The 22,779-nt window shown below is 34.9% G+C and overlaps 3 protein-coding genes across 5 annotated transcripts; 1 reads left to right on the forward strand and 2 right to left on the reverse strand.

Annotated features, from left to right (window-relative positions):
• Nucleotides 1–795: 795 nt before the first annotated feature.
• On the forward strand, nt 796–7,112 carry LOC125192156 (putative inactive disease susceptibility protein LOV1). Of its 2 annotated transcripts, XM_089056097.1 has the most exons (6): nt 796–933; nt 1,637–1,986; nt 2,826–3,161; nt 4,114–4,823; nt 4,911–6,661; nt 6,736–7,112. In XM_089056097.1, exons 2-5 carry the CDS (start codon nt 1,661–1,663, stop codon nt 6,638–6,640), a joined length of 3,102 nt encoding a protein of 1,033 aa, XP_088912223.1. In that variant the 5' UTR covers nt 796–933; nt 1,637–1,660; the 3' UTR covers nt 6,641–6,661; nt 6,736–7,112. The 2 variants fall into 2 exon arrangements, with proteins under 2 accessions (XP_088912223.1, XP_088912222.1); XM_089056096.1 differs by having other exon boundaries at nt 4,911–7,112.
• A 446-nt stretch (nt 7,113–7,558) lies between these two features.
• Nucleotides 7,559–11,374, reverse strand: LOC125192159 (putative inactive disease susceptibility protein LOV1). The gene is made up of 3 exons (XM_048089646.2): nt 11,279–11,374; nt 10,023–10,846; nt 7,559–9,442 (listed from the first exon to the last, which is right to left on the reverse strand). The coding sequence occupies exons 2-3, from the start codon at nt 10,840–10,842 to the stop codon at nt 7,695–7,697; spliced, it is 2,568 nt and encodes an 855-aa protein (XP_047945603.1). The 5' UTR covers nt 10,843–10,846; nt 11,279–11,374; the 3' UTR covers nt 7,559–7,694.
• A 1,947-nt stretch (nt 11,375–13,321) lies between these two features.
• LOC125192164 (disease susceptibility protein LOV1-like) lies at nt 13,322–20,069 on the reverse strand. Of its 2 annotated transcripts, none has more exons than XM_048089665.2 (3): nt 19,934–20,069; nt 17,186–18,557; nt 13,322–15,145 (listed from the first exon to the last, which is right to left on the reverse strand). In XM_048089665.2, exons 2-3 carry the CDS (start codon nt 17,370–17,372, stop codon nt 13,410–13,412), a joined length of 1,923 nt encoding a protein of 640 aa, XP_047945622.1. In that variant the 5' UTR covers nt 17,373–18,557; nt 19,934–20,069; the 3' UTR covers nt 13,322–13,409. The 2 variants fall into 2 exon arrangements, with proteins under 2 accessions (XP_047945622.1, XP_088912145.1); XM_089056019.1 differs by having other exon boundaries at nt 17,186–18,560; nt 19,934–20,042.
• Between the last annotated feature and the right edge of the window lie 2,710 nt (nt 20,070–22,779).

The raw sequence follows: 22,779 nt of genomic DNA on the forward strand, positions 1-22,779 counted from the left end.
TATCCCCAGAAACCCTAGATCCAGCAACCACCTCGTTGCAAGGACAATCTAAGATTCAAGACACGGCCAAGCATCCAGTTTCCTAATCCTCCAGATCCACATTTATTGTATTTGATTTTCTTGTATCTAATCGAGCACATTTATAAGCTTCATTCAGGATTTTCTTTGTCGATTCTTCCCCGTAATGCAAAAGAGAGTCGAACTGTATAAGTTTAAATACTTATAAACAGAGTTATTGTATTCCATCTCAATCAAGAACTACAATATTATTGTATATGTCAATATCATCTTCAATGTATATTTAACACTAAAGTTCAATTATTTATCCTTAAACATACAACTTATGTAAGAACACGAACATTAACGTAGTATTTCAGGGATCGATCCACAACAATGTAGAAAGTGTTAATTTGAGCTTGAGCAATAAAAATGGATAATGGTGATTCGATAAAATATTAAAGTGATGCAAACACGAAATCACAAGATTAAAAGCATTGCTCCTAAGATTATGAATCATGACTCATTTATGAAATTCTTCAAATGAACCTATGAAGCATTTCTCCACGTGTGATTTTTGCTTAGAATATGACTTATTGAAAAACAATTAATGATCATTTAAGTATTACTTATTGGCTAATTTCTAGGTAATTTCACATGTCTTACATTATTATATTTCTGTAAGCAAGCTATCTCCCCCATTATTTTATCGTTAGTTGTTTCCCTTTCACATGGTTTTCGTTTAAGCCAGCTATTTTTTGCAAATTATTTTTATGTTCTCCGTTTACTCCCAATTAATTAACTTCCTATTAGTTGAGCTTATGACTTTGTATTCCAAAATCTCTTTTAGCTCTAAAAAAATTGTAAGAAAGGGAGTGATTGAATCGGAAACTCAATTCAAAACCAGCAAAGATAAGAAGAAAGATTCACAAAAAGGTATTTTCTTTTCTTCCTTTGAATAGTTTCAAAATTAATTAAGATAATAATGTGTTTTTTTTTTCTATTTAATCGAGAAGTTTGAATTTGAAATCTTTCGCTTCACAAATTTGATTCAACGCAGAATCATTTCTGTTATATACAGAGTTGCTAGAAGATTTTTAGGTCAGTAATCTTGAACAAATCTTAAACTGTTCAATCATGTTAACATTAGCAAACTTTATCTACATTAATTAAATCTGCCTTATTTTGTTTTTTCCGCTTTAACTAAATAATTAATTGTTTTAAATATTTCGATTCCACTACTTAATTGAAAGCCAATTCAGATGATTGCTCCTCCACGCCTAATCCACCACATAATTATTATTTAGAGGAGACTTTCGATTAAATTATGTTAAAAATCCAATTATATAATTTAGTGAGGAATAGTGGACATTGTGAACTTGCTAAACATTTTCTATACAATAATTATTTTGTTTTTTTTTTCAGGCAATTGTGGACTCTTAAATTTTGCTAAAATTTTAGTGTTTTTAATTATAATAAGAAAGAGAGTGATTAAATCGGAAAATCATCGGCAAACAAAAGAAGAAAATTTCACAAAAAAAGTATTTTCTCTACTTTCTATTATAGTTTAGTTTTAAAATTGCTCACATGATTGTAAAATTTTCAACTTATTTGAATCTTCCATGAATATTTTCTGAAGATCTTGTTTAGTAGAAGCTTAAACATGGCGGAGGCTGCGATCTCATGGATGATACAAGAGCTCGAGAGCTTGCACGTTACATGTACAAAATGCTTGGAGAGATTAGTCATCAAGAGCAAAGTTGAAGAGCTAAAAGAGATGTTGGATTTCTTGAGAGACTTGAAATTGGAAGAGAGGAACAGGCTACGATATTTAATAGCTGACTTGGTCGAATTGGCTTACAACGTCATGGACGTGCACCCTTCCCCTTACATGTCCAAGGACCTCCAAGAAAAGATCAAGGCGACAAAGATGCGGATGATAAACTTTGGAGACGAAGAAGAAGCAGAGGATGTTGCGTTCACAAGAAGGTATTTTCTCTCCTTTCTCCTTTCTGTTATATTGTTTCACATGATCTTCTAAATCTTCCATCAAAGAGTTAGTTTACTTTTTGGTCATGTTTATAAATGATAATCTGAAATGATCTAAAAATTAGATCAAACCTAGATTTTATACAATGACCTAAAACTGTGGGAGGGATCAAAATTTGATAGTTCCAAAAATTGCAAACTTTGTTATTTTTAGAGTGAAGGTCAATTTTGGTCTTAAACATAAGGCCAAAATATGCAATCCAAAACAATCACTTTTTGAAAATCGGGTCCATAACAAATCAAATCGTTGTCGATCTGGTCCTTTTTTTTACGGTTCCGTCAATTTCTGACAGTCAACCGTGAATTAGCAAAATGACTGATTAGGCTTAATCAGTGATTATTAGTCACATGACTATTGTCTAATTATTTTGTTAATAAAATTGTTTTATAATTATTTTCTAATCATTTTTCCATTCCAAACAAAATCAAAATAGGCGTGACTTTCAATAGCAAAATGTTCAGGACCTATTTGATTTTGTCCGTGAATATGATGGACTAGTTTGACGTTTATTATGTTGTAATCAAAATTGGATAATCCGGTCATAATTTTGACCTTTACTCTTATTTTTATAATCCAATATTTGGAAACTGCGGGAGGGATCAATATTTGACCATCTTTTATGATTTAGTTCACGACATAACGTATCATAATAATACTCACAAGTTTTGAAACAAAAACAACGAAAAAAGGCAAATACAAAGCTTATTGAAAATTGGAGGAAGCAATTATTTTGTATACATGCAACGATCTTATTAACTATTAAGTGCATTGATTGTAGAAGCATAGACATGGCGGAGGCTGAGATCTCATCGATGATACGAGATCTCGAGAGTTTGGATGTTACATGTACAAAATGCTTACAGAGATTAATCATCAAGAACAAAATTGAAGAGCTGAAAAAGATGTTGGATTTCTTGAGAGACTTGAAATTGAAAGAGAAGAGCAGACTAAAAAATTTAATAGCTGACTTGGTCAAGTTGGCTCACAATGTCATTGACGTGCCCCTTCCTCCTTACATGCCCAAGGACCTCCAAGATAAGATCAAGGCGACAAAGATGCGGATGATAAACTTTGGAGACAAAGGAGAAGAAGAGGATGTTGCGGTCACAAAAAGGTATTTTCTCTCCTTTCTGTTATATTGTTTTAACATGATCTTCTAAATCTTTCATGGAGAGTTTCATAAGATCTTGTTTGGTAAAACATGCATGCTTCAATCAACGCTATGTTCGTCATGTTAAGCATTATCTTAATTGCAAAAAAAAGTTAATTAAATCTTATTGAAATATAGAAAAAAAGGTTTGCAAATACATGATATTTGGAAATCTAAATTCTATATTCCTCAAATTATGGAGGAAATATTCCCTGGTCTAGACATACCAAATGAATGATGTATTTTAAGAAAATAAAATGTTTGCCTTTATAACCTTATTAATATAAAAACGCATAACAAAATCATACAAAGACATTTTTAGGTCACTATTAGTTTATTTTTAGGTCATGTTAATAAATGATGACCTAAAATGATCTAAAAATGACATCAAACCTGGATTTTATAAATTGACCTAAAACTATGGGAGGGATCAAAATTTGATTGTTCCAAAAATTGCCAACTTTGTTATTTTTAGAGTGAAGGTCAATTTTGGTCCTAAACACAGCCAAAATATGAAGTTCGTCTAAAACATTCACTTTTTGAAAAATCGGATCCATAACAAATCAAATCGTGGTCGATCTGGTTTTTTTAAGGTTCCGTCAATTTCTGACGGTCAACCGTGAATTAGCGAAATTTTGACCGATTAGGCTTAATTTCGGATTATTAGTCACATGATTATTTTCTAATTATTTTGTTAATAAATTTTTTTTATAATTATTTTCTAATTATTTTTCCATTCCTAACGAAGTCAAAATAGGTACGACTTTCAATTGTAAAATGTTCCGAACCTATTTGATCTTGTTTAATATGTTGTAATCAAAATTGGACAATCTGGTCAAAATTCGCTAATCCACAGATGACCGTTGGAAATTATTTTGTATACATGCAACGATCTTATTAAGTGCAGTGATTGTAGAAGCATAGACATGGCCGAGGCTGCGATCTCATCTATGATACAAGATCTCGAGAGCTTGGATGTTACATGTACAAAATGCTTGGAGAGATTAGTGATCAATAGCAAAATTGAAGAGCTAAAAAAGATGTTGGATTTATTGAGAGACTTGAAATTGGAAGAGAAGGGCGGGCTAGAAAATTTAATAGCTGACTTGCTCAAATTGGCTCACAGTCTCATGGACGTGCACCTTTCCCCTTACATGCCCAAGGACCTCCAAGATAAGATCAAGGCGACAAAGATGCGGATGATAATCTTTGGAGACGAAGAAGAAGAGGAAGTTGTGGTGGGGTTGGAGGAAAACGTGAAGCAGTTGCTTGACAAAGCGATTTCAAAAAATTCTGTTCAGTTACAGACTTTTTGTATAAAAGGCATGATTGGTATCGGGAAGACAACTCTCGCCTTACAACTGTACAAGGCTTCTGGGGGCCAATTCCAGCTTTATGCATGGGTATACCTTTCTAGAGACACTAGTAAGAAAGATATTCTTATGCAACTGATACAGCAATTGATGGTAGGATATGAAATAGATCCGCCATTGGAAGAAATTGACAACCAAAATCTCCAACGGATGCTTTGGAGCCGCCTCCTAGGAATGTCATATTTCATAGTTTTGGACAATGTGTCGAAAGAAGAGGAATTGCAGTACTTCTTGCAAGGTTTTCCTTCTCAAGGTATATATATATATATCTTTGTCTGATTGTTTATCTTAGAAAGAAATTTTTAACAAGACCATAATTGGATTTTTTTTCAAAATTCAGGCTTTGTTGAAAGGTCGATGTTGCTGTTTACAAGTCGCTATGAGTTTACAACAGCCAAGGTTGATTATACTTATGAGATGAAAGCTTTGGATTCTGACAAGAGCTGGAAATTGTTTTTGAAAACAATTAATAAATTTACAATTGGTGAGAATAAGTTCTCAAAGGAGTTGGAGAGGAAGGGCAAAGAGATGCTGAAAAAATGTGGGGGTTTGCCGATGGCTATAATAGATGTTGCAAGGCAGAAAGCAGAACAAAGACTTTCAGGGATTGAATGGGAAGATCTTTTTGATTCAGTCGATTTGAGTGAATCATTGAAGTCATTGGAACCGATGTATCGTGAATTGGAAGACCGTGTCAAGCCACATTTCTTGTATTTGTCCTTTTTTAAGGAAAATGCAATGATGAGAGAAGAAAAGTTGGAACAGATTTGGGCTGCAAATGGATTAGATTTTGAAAACAATGCAAGGGATTTGGCTGGTGGATCGAATCTTGAAATCGTGAAACGTCACTTCAGAAAAATAAGATGTCGCCTCAATCCTCTATTACTCATGATATCAATCAAAAAAGCAGAAGAGAAAATGGGCTTAGAGATCATAAGGAGCAATGGAAACAGTGGGCCCTCTCAGAATGCCCGTCATCGTGTTATCGTTTGTGGCAGAGAAAAATTTAATCATTTCTCAAATGAAGATAGCAAACATCTTATTTCTCTCATCTTCCATGGAGGTGGAGGCTACTTAGACGAAGCTAGATCGTCTTATTGGGAGGGTTTTCAACTGCTCAAAATACTTGACATGGAAGATTTTGGAGTGAAGACTTTATCCGAAACAATCGGTACAATGGTTGAATTAAAATACTTGGGATTGAGAAACAATTACATACAAGTGATCCCACACTCGTTGGCGCAACTGGAAAACCTTGAGGTTCTTGATATAGCTTTGAACTTTATGGTGGAGGTCCCGGATATTATGTGGCAAATGAGCAACCTTCATTTTCTTCACATGTCTAATGTGATTTTCAAGAAGCCTTTGAAAGTAGATGTGCTGCAGAATCTGCAGACCCTAACATACATCTCGATTTATGATTGGACATATGAGGACTCGAGCTTCGAGTCAATGTATGACTTCCAAACGTTGGGCGTTGAAGAAGTTGATGAAAATTCAGATGTAGGCACGCTCTTTGCAACACTAGCTAAGCTTCCTACCTTTGAAAACCTTTTCATAAGAGGGTTTCGTTACAAAAGCATGTCGTGTTTGGAAGAAATTGGTGTTATACAAAGACTCAAGGTACTAAAACTAGATGGGCGCATAGGTAGGCTACCAAGTGCAGATAATCTACCTCGAGGGATTGAGTACATAGCGTTGATAAATACTTGTCTTGATGAAGACCCCATGCCGATATTAGAGAAGCTTCGCTCCCTATGCAAGCTCAAACTGCGAAATGCATACACTGGTCGAAAAATGGTGATCCAAGAAGGCGGATTTCCCAAGCTCGATGCACTTTGCATCAATGAATTGTGGAATCTTAGAGGGATAGAACTTGGTGTTTATGGAATGTGGAGTCTAAAGAAACTAGAAATCAATAACTGTCCACATCTTGAGACACTCCCGAAAAGGATTAGGTGGTTGTCTGAACTGCAAAAGTTTAAGATGGTAACAACCAAACACATTGCAACAAAGATCAGAAATTCAGGTTTGACCAAAAAAATTTTTGGGGAGGAAATCCATCCATAATTTGAAGTTGATATATATCTGGTCAGTCGAGTGCATTTGTTTCTTCTTTTAAGTTTGTATTCCCTTTGTTTATTTGCAAATAACTTGGTCTGTAGTCTTCGTAGACAAAATACATTAGAAAGATACAAGATGAAGAAGGTGCAATGTCGACCGATACGTGTACCTTGACGAGCAGAGAGATAAGAGGCTGAACTCACCGGCTCAGCCACTTCTTCACCAATGCCGTCGCAAAGTTCATGAACCACAGTATCTTGAAGATTTTGTCGATGATTGTTTCCTTGATTTATCCTTTACTTTTGGTATCTCATTAATTTCCATGTATCGAGTCGAACATAAATATATGCTCCATTCTGGGTTTTCTTTACCGGTTCTTTCCCTGGATGCAAATGAGAGTCGAACCGGTTTAAACAAGTATAAACAAATTTATTGTATACTATCTCAATCAAGAATACAATACTATTATTTGTGGGTTTCTTCTTCCCTCTCTCTACTCTCTCGTTCGAATAAGGGTTTCTAGTGTGTCTTTTAAAATACTTTATATCAATATATATGTAACATTTAAGTTCAATTATTTATCCTTAAACATACAACTTATGCAAGAATACGAATGTCAATGTAGTATTGATAAAACGGATCAATCCACAAAGGGGTAGAAATTATTGAGCTAGCATTTAAATATGGATGATGGTGATTTGTTTAAATATTTGAAAAAAAAATCCTCTTTTTGTTGTATAGCAAACTACTTATTGGGAGAGTTTTGAATTACTCTGTTATGAGCACACCAACCGCACATGCTGATCAGCCAACTCCTCCGGCTAATACACCAATGAACTTCATATAATTTGTCGTTGATTAACTTGAACTACAATGTGGTATTTTGTCATATGAAATAATCGAAATGGTACTAAGGCTAATCTTTCTTACAAAGTACATATAGTTTGTTCCTTCAAATTATAAACAAAGTTATTCGCAAACACAATAACAAAGGGGGCAAAGAAAAGAGGAAAACGTATACTCAATCCAAAATCCAACAAAAATAAATATCAATTTGAAATCATGGACTGATATCCACTTCCACTATTTTGGAGATTATGCTGGAATTTCTGATCTTTGTTGCAATGTGTTTGCTTGTCACCATTGTAAGCTTCCTCAGATGTTTCAACTCTTCAATTTCTTTTGGAAGAGTCTCCAAATGTGGGCAACTGTTGATGTCTAGATGCTTGAGTTTTGACAACTTAGTACGTATAACGTACAAATCGCGTAGATTCCACAATTCACTGATGCACACGAATTCAAGTTCTTGAAACTGCCGGAAATCGATACACATGTGTCGACCAATGTATGCATTCTGTAGTTTGAGGCGACGTAGGTAGAATAGCATCCTTAGTAACCACATGGGGTCTTCTTCAAGGCATGTATTTACCAAAGTCAAGTCTCGAATTTGTAGAGAGTCTCTTAAATTTCCTGGTAACGTCGTAGCTAGGAGCCCATCCAGTTTCACTGTGCGGATTCCAGATACATAAATCTCTTCCAAACACGGCATGCTCATGAAACGAAACCCCCTCAAGGAAAGACCCTCAAGGCTCTTCAACCTACAAAGTGATGCAAATAGCTTGCTCACATCAGCATTTTCATCAATTTCTTCAATGCCCAATTTCTGGAGACAAATCATCTTCTCCAAGCTCAAGACCTCATATGTCCAATCATAAATCGAGATGTAAGTTAGGTTCTCAAGATGTTTTAGAGCATCTACTTGCAAAGGCTTCCGACAAATCACATTGGACATGTAGAGATGATGAAGGCTACCCATTTCATTCAGAATATCCGGCACCTCAACCAGAAAGTTTAGAGCTATATCGAGTACCTCAAGCTTTTCTAAGCCCCCCAGTGACTCTGGGATCTCTTGTATGTAGTTGTTTCTCAATCCCAAATACTCTAACTCACTCAATGTGCTGATACTTTCTGGTAACGTCTTCACCCCAAAATCTTCCATGTCAAGTATCTTAAGAAGTTCAAAACTCTTCCAATAAGACTGGCTAGTGTCGTCCAAGTAGCGACCACCTCCATGGAAGATGAGAGAAACAAGAAGTTTGTCTTGAGTCATCAAGTGATTAAACTTGTCTCTACCACAGTGGATAACACGATGACGAGGGCTCTGTGAGGGTCGATTATTTCCATTGCTCCTTAACATCTCAAAGCCCATTTCATCCTCGGCCTTTTTGATGGATAACATGTGCAAGAGAGGATTCATGCGACACATTTTCACCTTAGGAGGTTGTGGGTGGGGGTGCACGATTTCAATAATGGATTGTCGAAATAAACTGCGAATAATAGGCTCTTCGCTTCGAGTGTTTAATCCACTTGCAGCCCAAATCTGCTCCATCTTTTCTTCTCTCATTATTGCATTCTCCTTGAAAAGGGAAAGAAGCAAGAAACATGCCTTGAGTTTTTCCTCCAATTCATCATACATCGGTTCCAATCTCTTTAATGTTTTATCCAAATCAATTGAATCAAAAAGTTGTTCCCATTCAATCCCTGAAAGCCTTTGTTTTGCTTTCTGCCTTGCAACATCTATTATAGCTATCGGCAAACCCCAACACTTTTTCAACATCTCTTTCGCCTTATGTTCCAAGTCCTTTGAGAATTTGAGCTTATCAGTTGCAAATCTATCACCATGAAATAATGTTTGTATAAACAATTTCCAGCTGTTATCAGAATCCAAAGCTTTCATCTCATGAGTATAATACAAGTCTTCTGATATAATCTCATGGCGACTGATTAACAGCAACCTACTTCCATTTCCTGATTATATACACGTTAAGAATAATTAATGGCAGAAGGAAGACTCAGATGGCTATTGAAATGTGGCAGTTGGGTATAAAGTTACTTATTTTTTTCAGCTTTCACATATTGTTCCAATTTACTTAATTTTTTCACATATTGTTAAAATTTAGATTTACTAAAGAAAGATAACTTCTTGTCCTAAATAATACTCCCTCCAAACTAAAAAAAAATCAATGAGTTTTTATCATTTTGGACCGTCTTTTAAAATTAGACCAAGTCTAAACATGGAAAGATTTCAACAAATAACAATCTTACCCATCATTTGTAACGTGGATCCCACAATAAACTAATACTCCTTCCACTATCTTTTCCCTCTCCCTCACTTGTTTTCATCTCTTTCTTACTTTACTAATTGTATATAAACACCCATCTATCTCATTTATAAGTTTGTCTATTATTTTTAGCATGGAGGGAATTTGTTTTCGATCCATATTTAGTTTACTTAGTAGATTAGATTGCTTATTCGCCTCCCTGTGGGTTCTATTTCTACGTGAAAGCATTGAGAATAAATTCAAAGATGAAACAAAGTGTGACATACCTTCAACTTTAAGCTCTTCATGTTTTTCGTAAACAATGCTAGGCATATCACAGATATGCTGAAGATCTTTAGCGAAGCACTCAACGCTTATTTGTGGCATCAGGTTGTCAATCACTATGAAATACGGCAGTCCTTCCATGTGCTGGCGAAGCATCTGTCGAAGACTCTGGTTGTCCATACCTTCCAACGATGAATCGTTCCCATCAATTCCCACCAACTGTTTCACCACTTCCACGAGCATCTCGTTCACACTCGTGCCAATCGAGACGCTTACCCATGCGCGCCACTTGAATTTTTCAACGATGGCCGCATGGTTGTAGACTTGCTTGGCAAGAGTCGTCTTTCCAACGCCCACCATGCCTTTGATACCCACACTCACGAGGTCCGGATTCTCGACAAGAATCGCTCTCTCAACAAGTTGCTTCACGTCCTTCTCCAACCCCACCACCACCGTACCTTCTTCTTCTTCTTCTTCTCCTCCAACACTACTCTGAGGTTTAAACTCCGTCATGCGCTTTTTTATCATTCTCAAAATGTCGAGCATTCCCGGCAACGCTTGGAAAAATACGTCGCTGCCAATTTCATTATTGCGAATGTCCCTGGGATTTAATCTTGTGAGGTCCGCACAATTTTGAGCCATCTCGGCAAAGTCAGCAACCAAGTATTTTAGCTCACCGGATTTCTCGTCTCTTAAAATATCCAGCATCATTCTCAGCTCATTTATTACCTCTTTCATCTCCTCCTCATAATATCCTTTATACTTCTCCTCAAGATAACTCTCCAGATCCTGTGCCGCCTCAACAATGATGGCCTCAGACATGTTTCTGGTACATAATAATCATTTAGATACTGTACAAACTCCAAACTATGATCTGGACCGTAGAAAATATCACCGTAGACACTAGTTGTTATTTTATCATTTGTTGACATTTTCAAATGGTTCAGATTATAGTTTGGAGCAATATTAGAGTTTGCATTTTATCACTAATAATCCATAAAAAAACATAACAATAATCCAAATTTATGTCATAAAATAAAACTGAAGATACAAAATTAAATGAAACCAATTAATTAGATAACTTAATATACCGAATCAATAATACTTTGAAATGCAAATCTGACTACTATGAATCTCTGATAACTTGTTTTGGTTCTTATCCTATTTGTGATCAATAATAAAAATAATTGCTATATACTTATAGTAAATATTAAATGGAACCATGGGTTATAATCCAAACCCAAAGAAAAGAAAATACCTCTTTTCGATTATTTCTTCTTATCTTTGCCGGCATGGAATCAATTTTCCGATTCAAGTCTTTGCAGAGTGTGATTTGAAGGTATTTTGAATAACGAATTCATAGAGTAAAATATGGTCAAATTGATTGGGATTTTAAAAATAACAAGTTTAGCTGGCTTACACAATTACAATAATATAAATATAATCATATGAAATGAAGCAAGTAGATGCAGTCAAATGCTATTACTATTATATAGTAGCTAGGGCAATTATTCTTTATTATAATGAACTCGGAATTTTCAGATTTGTCCTTCAAACTTAAAAGTTAAAACTTAGTGGTAAAAATCATTATCGTTGTTGAGACTTTTAACGATTGACTATTCCGGCGAAATTGATTCCTATGTGGCTATAATTATTGCTTATGTGGACATTTTTTGTATATGTTCCTTTTGTGCATCATCATGAATATGCAACAATTATATTAATACAAAAAAGTGCAATTTTGTTAATTTTCTTTACTGATCAAATAATGAATGAAAAAGATGAATAAAAGTAGCATAACAAAACAATAATGAATAGGTTGGTGGGTAATTATAATATTATAAATCATGTGAAAGGATGCTTTCCTCAATTGACTGGGTCAGAGGCCTCTTGGAGGCATTAAACTGCACTGCAATCAAGGATCAATTTTCTATATTTAAATTTAAATTATCACCTAATGCCTAATGGGCCTCTTGGAGACATTAGTGATTAGACTGCACTGCAATCTAGGATCCATTTTCTTTTATTTATTTATTCAATTTTAAATCATTGATAATTTTATTTAAAAAGTACCAGTATCTTATAACTACACTAGTTAAAATGGATAAACTAATATTTTCGCAGTTATTTAATATCATTATTGTTCCCATGATAAGCAGCTTCCATATTCGTAAACTATCTGTTACAAATCGTTTCAGTGGTTAATAAATTTTAGACTAAAGATTTTGGGTTTAATATGTGATTATATTGCGATCGATCTAGCATAGAATTGACCGTCCAACTGGTGTTGTTTAGCCATCGAAATTATCATAGTAGTCATAATAATTTAGAAAAATGTACTAACTTGTTACTAAAAAAAATTGTTTGTTCTTTAAATTAGCCATAAGAGATGACCTCTGAGTCTCTGACAGTCTCACGTTCCTAACTAAAAAACAAAACCCACTTGCAGTTTACTAACTCTAACAATATAACCTTCATTATTCAAACAGAAAAAATAAATTCTAACAACCAATATCCATTCTAAAATCCCGGTGGTTATCTGAAATTGGCACGATAAATATAAATATTTTTGACAAACTGTTTTCGGCATGAGTTCACTGAGTATTTTATACTCCCTCCGTCCGCGAATAGGAGTCTCGTTTTTCCATTTTAGTATGTCCGCGAATAGGAGTCCCGGTTCACTTGTACCATATATGGTAATATGGTCCCACCTTCACCTAACTCATTCCACTCACATTTCATTTAAAACTAATATATACAAGTGAGACCCCTATTCCACTATCTTTTTTCTACCCACTTTTCTTAACATTTCTTAAAATCCGTGCCGCCAAGGAATGGGACTCCTAATGGCGGATGGAGGGAGTAGTACTCAGTCCTGCATGTGTTTTCCTTATGTGCAGGTTGAGCGGCGACGAGCTTAGGGTGGTGTTGAGTTAACCTTAGTCATTGTTGTATTTATTTTGAACTCCGAGGGTCGTCGTGTCTTCATACACTGCGTCACTCTTACTCTTGAATGCTTCGGTTGAGATAATACTATATTTCGCAATTATATTTTGAACCCCTTCTTCTCTTGGATCATAAATTATGAAATAGTAACCGTTTGTCGTTGGATTGCTCTGACTTTTCCTCTTTGTTGGAATATTAAATTATTTGGTCATACTTTTTATTGAAACCCTAGATTATTTCCCTTTTCTTAAAAGCCCTTTAGTTGCGACCATCCGTATTTATTAACCCTAAAAAGGACGGTCGTGACAGTAATAGTTTGTTTCTTCAAATAATAAACAAAGTTATTCGCAAACACACAATAACAAGGGGGGAAAGAAAAGAGGAAAACGTATATTCAATCCAAAATCCAAATGCCAACAAACAAGAATAAATACAATTTGAAATCATGGACTAATATCCACTTCCACTATTTTGGAGAGTATGCTGGAACTTCTGATCTTTGTTGCAATGTGTTTGGTTGTTACCATTGCAAACTTCCTCAGATGTTCCATCCACACAATTTCTTCTGGAAGAGTCTCCAAATGTGGACAATTGTTGATTTCTAGTTGGCTGAGTTTTGACAAGTGACTATGTGTAACATATACACTCCTTAGATTCCACAGCTCACTGATGCGCAAGAACTTAAGATTTTGAAACTGCCGGAACTCGATCAACATTTCTCGACCAATGTATGCATTCTGTAGTTTGAGGCGACATAGGTAGAATAGCTTCGTTAGTAACCACATGGGGTCTTCTTCAAGACATGTATTTACCAAATTCAACTCTTTAATACGCAGAGAGTCTCTTAAAGCTCTTGGTAATGTCGTAGCTAGGAGCCCATCCAGTTTCACTCTATGGAGTCTATTCACATAAAGCTCGTCTAAACAAGGCATGCTCATGAAGCGAAACCCCCTCAAGGTAAGACCCTCAAGGCTCTTCAACCTACAAAGTGATGCAAACAGCTTGCTTACATCCGCGTTTCCATCAATTTCTTCAATGCCCAATTTCTGGAGACAAATCATCTTCTCCTCCAAGCTAAAGACCTCGTATGTCCAATCATAAATCGAGATGTAAGTTAGTGTCTCAAGATGTTTTAGAGCATCTACTTGCAATGGCTTCCGACAGATCACATTAGACATGTGGAGATGATGAAGGCTACCCATTTCATTGACAATATCCGGCACCTCCACCATAAAGTTTAGAGCTATGTCGAGAACCTCAAGCTCTTTCAAGCCCCCGAATGAGTCTGGGATCTTTTGTATGTAATTGTTTCTCAATCCTAAATACTTTAACTCACTCAATGTGCTGGTACTTTCTGGTAACTTCTTCACCCCAAAATCATCCATATCAAGTATCTTGAGGACTTCAAAACTCTTCCAATAAGACTGGCTAGTATCGTCCAAGTAGCGACCACCTCCATGGAAGATAAGAGAAACAAGATGTTTGTCTCGAGTCATGAACTGATTAAACTTGTCTCTACCACAGTGGATAACACGATGACGAGGGCTCTGCGAGGGTCGATTATTTCCATTGCTCCTTAACATCTCAAAGCCCATTTCATCCTCAGCCTTTTGAATGGATAGCATGTGTAGTAGAGGATGGATGCGACACCTTTTCACTCTAGATGGTGGTGGGTGGGGGTGCACAATTTCAACAATGGAGTGTCTAAATAAACTATGAGCAATATCTTCTTCACTTCGAGTGTTCAATCCACTTGCAGCCCAAATATGTTCCAACTTTTCTTCCCTCATTATTGCATTTTCCTTAAAAAGGGACATGTGCAAGAAATATGGCTTGAGTTTTTCATCCAATTTATGATACATCGGTTCCAATGACTTCAATGTTCCACTCAAATCAATTGAATCAAAAAGTTGTTCCCATTCAATCCCTGAAAGTCTTTGTTTTGCTTTCTGCCTGGCAACATCTATTGTAGCTAGCGGCAAACCCCCACATTTTTTCAACATGTCTCTCGCCTTCCATTCCAAGTCCTTTGAAAATTTGGGCACATCATTACGAAATAATGTTTTCATAAACAATTGCCAGCTTTTATCAGAATCCAAAGCTTTCATCTCATGCGTATAATACAAGTGTTTTGATACAATCTCATAGCGACTGATTAACAGCAACCTGCTTCCATGGCCTGATAAAACTTAGTTAAGAACAGTTAAAGGAAGAAGGGATAAGATGTCTATTGAAAGTCATGATATAAATTCATGTTATGATGGTGTGTATTGTTTAATACACATATCCTTTTCAATAACAGTACACTCATTAAACATTTCCAAAACTATCCATTTAAATTAAAAGTTGTTTTGTGAGCTTTCTTCCTAATTGGTCTGTCTATGTTAGTTAACTCAATAAATATAATTTTTCTCAAGTTCCGTGCCCAGAAGAAATCAATCGCTTGCGGCGGGACGGAGGGAGTACGTAAGTCTGTCTATGTTGCTATGATGAAATAAATTCGATACGTAAATCGAATATTATGATTAAGTACATTCAATACAATGAAGTGTGTGTTCTTGAAAGTAACTCCAATGTTATGGTAATTGGTTATTTTGCTTAAATATGACCAAGACTCAAGTTTGGAGGTATTTATTTTAAATAAAATACTTCCATCGTCCCACTCAAAATATCCACATTCTTGAGTGGCATGAGATTTTAGAAAGAGTTGTGAGGTGAGGTAAGTAGAGTAGTAAAATATTTTAATGAGGAGAGAGGAGGAGAGAGATTTATTTTCAAATGTAGAAAGTAGACATCTTGAGTGGACATATTGGACGGAGGGAGTAGTATTGTTTACCCCCGTAGATTGGATGCATTATAATCATTTAATGTGTTTATTGACTCAATTTTCTGTAAGTTCCCTGTTGTAGGACGTGCTCAAGGAAGAAAGGGGGAAAGAACAAAGTTAGTAAAGATGGGTTGATATCCTGTTTTTGTCATTTCAGAAAAAATAGATAAATCAGGAGGACATGTAAAAGAAATTCTTTCTTTTCCATCACTTTGACATATCTCAACGAATATTGCTACATTTCATTTCCACAACCCCGTCAAAGTTACTATTCCCTCTGTCCCATTAGAAATGCAACGTTTTCCTTTTTGGATTGTCCCACTAAAAATGAAACGTTTTCTAAAATGGAAACATCACTCTCTCTACTTTTTCCTCTCTCCTACTCTACTCTCTTTTCATCAACTCACAAAACAACAATGCATAAAATCCCGTGCCGGAAATCAAATGTTTCATATTTATTGGGAAGGAGGGAGTATTTTTTATGGAACGAAATAGTCGATTCCATTTCTCCAAATCGAAGAGTATGCAATAAACGAACACCCATAGCCAAAAAAGCAACACACAAATTGCATGTGATAGTCCGACATTCTAAACCAGGGCGCACCACACAACTTGTACGTGTGGTAATACGAAATCCTTCCAGAGTGTACCATAATGTAATTTACTTGGGTGGTGTTCGATTTTCTATCTAAAATAGTACGAATATATAATCTAGGATTGAGTTGTGAGATTATTTTAGTATCTCATGATTATCCATCTAGGATTGAGTCGTGGGATTGAATCTCATGAACCAAACACATTAGTACATATTTAATCCGGGATACAATCTTGCAAACCGAACATGGTGTTCGGGTTTCAAGATAAAATAATACTCCCTCCGTCCCCCATTAGGAGTCACACTTTGACCGGGCACGGGTTTTAAGAAATATAAAGAAAAGTTGGTTGAAAAAGTTAGTGGAATGTGAGACCCATTTTTTTTATATTGGTTTTATAATAAAATGTGAGTGAATTGAGTTAGTGGAATGTGGGACCTATTTACTATTTATGGTAAAAATGAAGTGTGACTCTTAATTGGGGATGGACCGAAATGGAAAAGTGTGACTCTTAATCGGGGACGGAGGGAGTAGTACCAAGATATAATCTAGGATTGAGTCGTGAGATTATTTTTAATCACGGGGGGTTAGCTATATTCACATCCTTGTGGGTGGTTTGATCCCCTAAATACGTGATAATGTTCTCTATCAGTTTAAAAGTAATAGTATTAGGTTAATTTATGACTTGATTGTGAATAGATCTAGCTAGCATTGTAATTCTATTTCTACCTAATTTAAGGAGGATAAGATGAAGCATTCAGAATTCTATGTAAAGATAAAACAAAGACCGACGTCATACCTTCATCTTCAAGATGTTCGAAGCACCCAACGCTTATTTGTGGCAGCAGGTTGTCAATCACTATGAAATACGGCATTCCTCGCATGTGGTGGCGAAGCATCTGTCCCAGACTGCGGTTGTCCATTTCCTCCAACGACGAATTATCCCCATCGATTTTCACCAACTGTTTAATCACTTCCACGAGCATCTCGTTTGCACTCGTGCCAACAGAGAGGCTTACCCATGCGCGCCACTTGAATTTTTCAACGACGGCCGTGTTAAAATTCTAATATCTTGTCCCACATCGGCTTGGTGATGATCCTAGCTTCTCTATATAAGTGTGGATAACCCTCCCCCTTATGAGGCCTTTTAAGGGGTGAGTGGCCCATTTCTAATATGGTATCAGAGCAGGGCCCAAGTCGATGATGGTTTATCTCTTTATCTCTTCTCTTGCCTACCCACGTGATGGAAGTCCGATGTGTCATTCCGGCCCACACGTGAGGGGGCGTGTTAAAATTCTAATATCTTGTCCCACATCGGCTTGGTGATGATCCTAGCTTCTCTATATAAGTGTGGATAACCCTCCCCCTTATGAGGCCTTTTAAGGGGTGAGTGGCCCATTTCTAATATGGTATCAGAGCAGGGCCCAAGTCGATGATGGTTTATCTCTTTATCTCTTCTCTTGCCTACCCACGTGATGGAAGTCCGATGTGTCATTCCGGCCCACACGTGAGGGGGCATGTTAAAATTCTAATATCTTGTCCCACATCGGCTTGGTGATGATCCTAGCTTCTCTATATAAGTGTGGATAACCCTCCCCCTTATGAGGCCTTTTAAGGGGTGAGTGGCCCATTTCTAATAGGCCGCATGGTTGTAGACTTGCTTGGCAAGAGTCGTCTTTCCAACGCCCACCATGCCTTTGATACCCACACTCACGAGGTCTGTCTTCTCGACAAGAATCGCTCTCTCAATAAGTTGCTTCACGTCTTTCTCCAAGCCCACCACCACGACCGTTCCTCCTTCTTCTTCTTCTGCTTCTTCTTCTTTTCCAACGCCAACTTCAAACTCCATCATGCGCTTTTTTATCATTCTCAAAACGTCGAGCATTACCGGAAACTGTTGTAAAAACATGTCAATGCCGATTTCAATAAAGGGAATGTCCTCAGCAGTGTATCTTGTGAGGTCCGCAGAGTTTAGAGCAATCTCGGCAAAGTCAGCAAGCAAATATTTAAGGCGGCTCCTCTCTCCGGATTCCTCGTCTCTCATGAAATCCAGCATCATGCTCAGCTCATTTGTTACCTCATTCATTGCCCATTTATATTTTCCATCATAATTCTCAAGATACCTCTCCAGATCCTGTTTCGCCTCCACGATGATCGCCTCAGACATGTTTCTGCTACGAAAATTGAACGAAGATTTTCAGAAACCAGCTAATAAATTAAATAGCAATATGCAGTAAGTTCACACAGCCACAGGTAGATTCTCAATACTAACAATTAATCCTTATGGTACATTCAGATTTCTGCTGTCTATAGACTATAATGGTAATCTAAATGTACTAAAATCGACATAATAATCATTTATATCAATAATACTATAATCCATAAAAGAAACATTCAAGTAATCCAAATCTATGTCATAAAATAAATCTGATGATACATAATAAAATGAAGTATCAAATAGTTAGATAATTACTACTTTGAAATGCACATTTGACTACTATATATGAATATCTGATAACTTATTTAGGTGCCTTACCTATTTAATTTGTGGTCAATTATAAAAATAATTATTATATACTTACAATACATACGCTGCTACTCATTAATACAATGTATTAAAAATGTCAACACGGTGACATTAAAATGTCAACACATAATATCAACACATTATATTGAAGTTCAACAAAATCATGTGTTGACATTTTTAATACATTGCGTTGATGAGTTAGCAAGTTAGCAACTTAAGAAAGTTAGCAATTGATCACACCCCTACAATACATAGTATTAACTAGTTATAACCCAGATGCAATCTAAATGGGCAGATTTGGACTAGATCCAAGATTCATTATATTCCCAGACATATTAGAATTGGAAAACTAGGTAAACACGATTCAATACTCCCTCCGTACGATAAAAATATGGGCATTTCCATTTATGGAAAATTATACCCAACTCAGTACTCATATAATACATCAATTTATTTACATCCCACTATCTATATATGGCCCACCACTACAACTAATTAAATATTGATCTCACCATCTACTAACACTACTTTAACTATTTTTCTCATCCTCTCTCTTATTTTTACCAATTATGCATTAATTCTTGTATCATTTTAAATGTCTATAATTTTATGGGAAGAATGGAGTATAATAAAATAATATATAGAAACAAAACAAAGGTTCAGCTCTAAAATTTTGATAGGGTTCAAATATTTTTAGAATCAAATTCAAAAAAATTAATTTTGGATCTATATCTAGATCGGGTCTACCCTAGGTCTTATGCCTTACTTTCTTGAATTTTATGTCTTAATTTCATGCCTGGTGCTTTAATTTTATTTTGTAATACACACGAACATATCTACAAGCACAAAATAACAAAATGGAAAAAAGGAAAGTTCTTGCAGTTAGATGTGATGTAGGACTTTGAAATAAATTGAAGATTAAGTTGAGAATTTTTTTTGAAACGCAGGATTTCAAAAGGCTATATAAAACAGACAGCATAATCATGTGAATTTTGTAACTATTCAAAGAAAAGAAAATACCTTTTTTCGATTATTTCTTCTTATCTTTGCCGGCGTGGAATCAATTTTCCGATTCAAGTCTTTGCAGAGTTTGATTTGAAGGGGAGAGTGTGATTTAAAGTGATTTTGAATAACGAATTCATAGATTAAATATGGTCAAATTGATTGGGATTTTAAAAATAACAAGTTTAGCTGGCTTACACAATTACAATTACAATAATATAAATATAATCATATGAAATGAAACAAGTAGATACAGTCAAATGCTATTGCTATTATTTAATTAGGGCAATTAGTCTTTAATAATGAACTCGGAATTTTCAGATTTTCCTTCGAACTAAAAAATTTTGTTGTAAAAATAATTACTGTTGTTGAGACTTTTAACGATTGACTATTCTGGCGAAATGGATTCCTATGTGGCTATAATTATTGCTTATGTGGACATTTTTTGGTAGATGTTCCTTTTGTTCATCGTGAATATGCAACAATTGTATTAATAAAAAGTGCAATTTTGTTAAGTACTATTACCTCCGTCCTCTAAAATTTGCTCCACTTTGACTCGACACGGGTTTTAAGAAATGTAATGGAAAGTGAGTTGAAAAAGTTGGTGAGATGTGGGTCCTACTTTTAAAGTATTAGTTTTATAATAAAATGTGAGTAGGAATGAGTTAGTGGAATATAAATTCTACTACCAAAAATAATAAAAGTAAAGTGTATCAAATTTTCAGAGACGGATCGAAATGGTAATATGTATCAAATTTTCAGAGACAGTACGTATCTTCTTCGCAGATAAAATAACTATCTACTGAGGGAAAAAGATGAATTAAAGTAGCATAAAGATACGAATGAATAGGTTGGTGGGGCAATTATAATATTATAAGCCATGTGAAAATGCTTTCCTCCTCTTGGATGCATTAAACTGCACTGTAATCAATGATCCATTTTATATATTTAATTTTAAATTATTAGGCATTAGAGCACTGCAATCTAGGATCCATTTTCTATATTTAAATTTAAATTATCACCTAATGGGCCTCTTTAGACTGCACTGCAATCTAGGATCCAATTTCTTTTATTTATTTATTCAATTTTAAATTATTGATAACTTTATTTATAATTACACTAAATAAAATGGATAAACTAATATTTTCGCAATTATTTAATATCATTATTGTTCCCATGATAAGGAGCTTCCATATTCATAAACAATTCGTTACGAAGCATTTCAGTGGTTAATAATATCTAAGACTAAATTAAAGATTTTAGGTTTAATATGTGATTATATTGCGATCTAGCAGCGTCTACATTAATAAATTAATTTAATAATTTCGGTAGCACATTTTAATAGATGTAAAATTGTTGTTGACTTCCAAAATCTGTTTTTTCTACTTTTGTACACCATGCAATGTTACCTATTTATGATAACAAAATTAAGTGATTGTTCTTCTACACCCAATTAAAACTTAAAATAAGTTCATCTATTTGTATTCAACATAAGGTATTTAATGATCATAAAATAAAGATGATTGCTCTTCTACACCTAATTGTTTGACTTTTAAATTAATGTTTTTATTCAACATAATTAATGTATTTAATGACCATAAAATTAAGGTGATTGCTCTTCTACGTAGCTAGTTGACTATTAAAATGTGTTTTTCCTATTTTTGTTGTAAACTTAGTACTCAAAAACTTGCGTTGAAATTATTTTGAAAGTGCTAATAATGATTTAAATTATTTTATGCAAGTCTAGATACGCTTCTAAAATAATTAATAATCAGGTTATGAGAGACACAACGTTGTTTTATGTAAATGTACAAATATCAAAATGACATTTATCATTAATGTGTCACGTTCTAAAAACTGCTGGTGGGGTGGCATATAATTAGTAAAATAATTGACCGTCCAACTGGTGTGGTTTTGCAATCAAAATTACTCTTTCCGTTCCACAGTAATAGAGTTATTTTCTCATTTTCGTGCGTTCCATAGTAATAGAGTCATTTCTCTTTTTAGTAAAAGTCAACACTTTTTTTCACACTTACTTTACTCTTCTCTTACTGTATTCTCTCTTCATCTCTCTACCTTTTTCATTTTCCACTTTACTCTCTCTTTACTTAACTCACCTGACACAATTTTTCTTAATCTCCGTGATGAAAAGAAACGCCTCCATTACTTTAGAACTGAGGGAGTATTATAGTAGTCATAATAATTTAGAAAAATGTACTAACTTGTTACTAAAAAAATAGTTTGTTCTTTAAAACAAAACCCATTCGCAGTTTACTAACCCTAACAACCTTCATTATTCAAACTGAAAAAATAAATTCTAACAACCATCCATCTTAGCATGTTAAATAATCACAAAATCGATGCACATGATCATCTATTGGTTAATCGAATCACAAAACATGTTATATTTGATTTGCAAAGCACGATGCATGAGCACTAATTTTTTTCGATTGCAAATAATGATATAATTTATTTTATGAAAGTGTAATTATTCTTCTAAAAAATCGGAGTTAATCATGAGGATCACTTAGTACATCTATTACTACATCTAAGAAGTATTTTTCCAATTCTAGTTTTAATCTTAAGTGATCATAAAATAAAAATGGTTGCTTTTCTTAACATTTCTACCATCAATGATAATTAATAAATTAATAGCATCAATGATAATTAATGATAATTAATAGCAGCCTAAAACTCTACCATCAATGATAATTAATAGCAGCCTGGCACGCTGTAAACTTATTGTTAGGCCCAATTTATAGAAGAATAAATTTAGGGCCTATAAGATTGGGCCGGTTAAGGCAATGTGTTAATTTAATTTACTTATATTTGATTTACAATGCAAGTTGCATTAATTACTGGTT

The sequence above is a fragment of the Salvia hispanica genome, chromosome 4, assembly GCF_029641045.1.
Source record: "Salvia hispanica isolate PSC_SH4W2 chromosome 4, Shi_PSC_v1, whole genome shotgun sequence".
Taxonomy (NCBI): Eukaryota; Viridiplantae; Streptophyta; class Magnoliopsida; order Lamiales; family Lamiaceae; genus Salvia; species Salvia hispanica.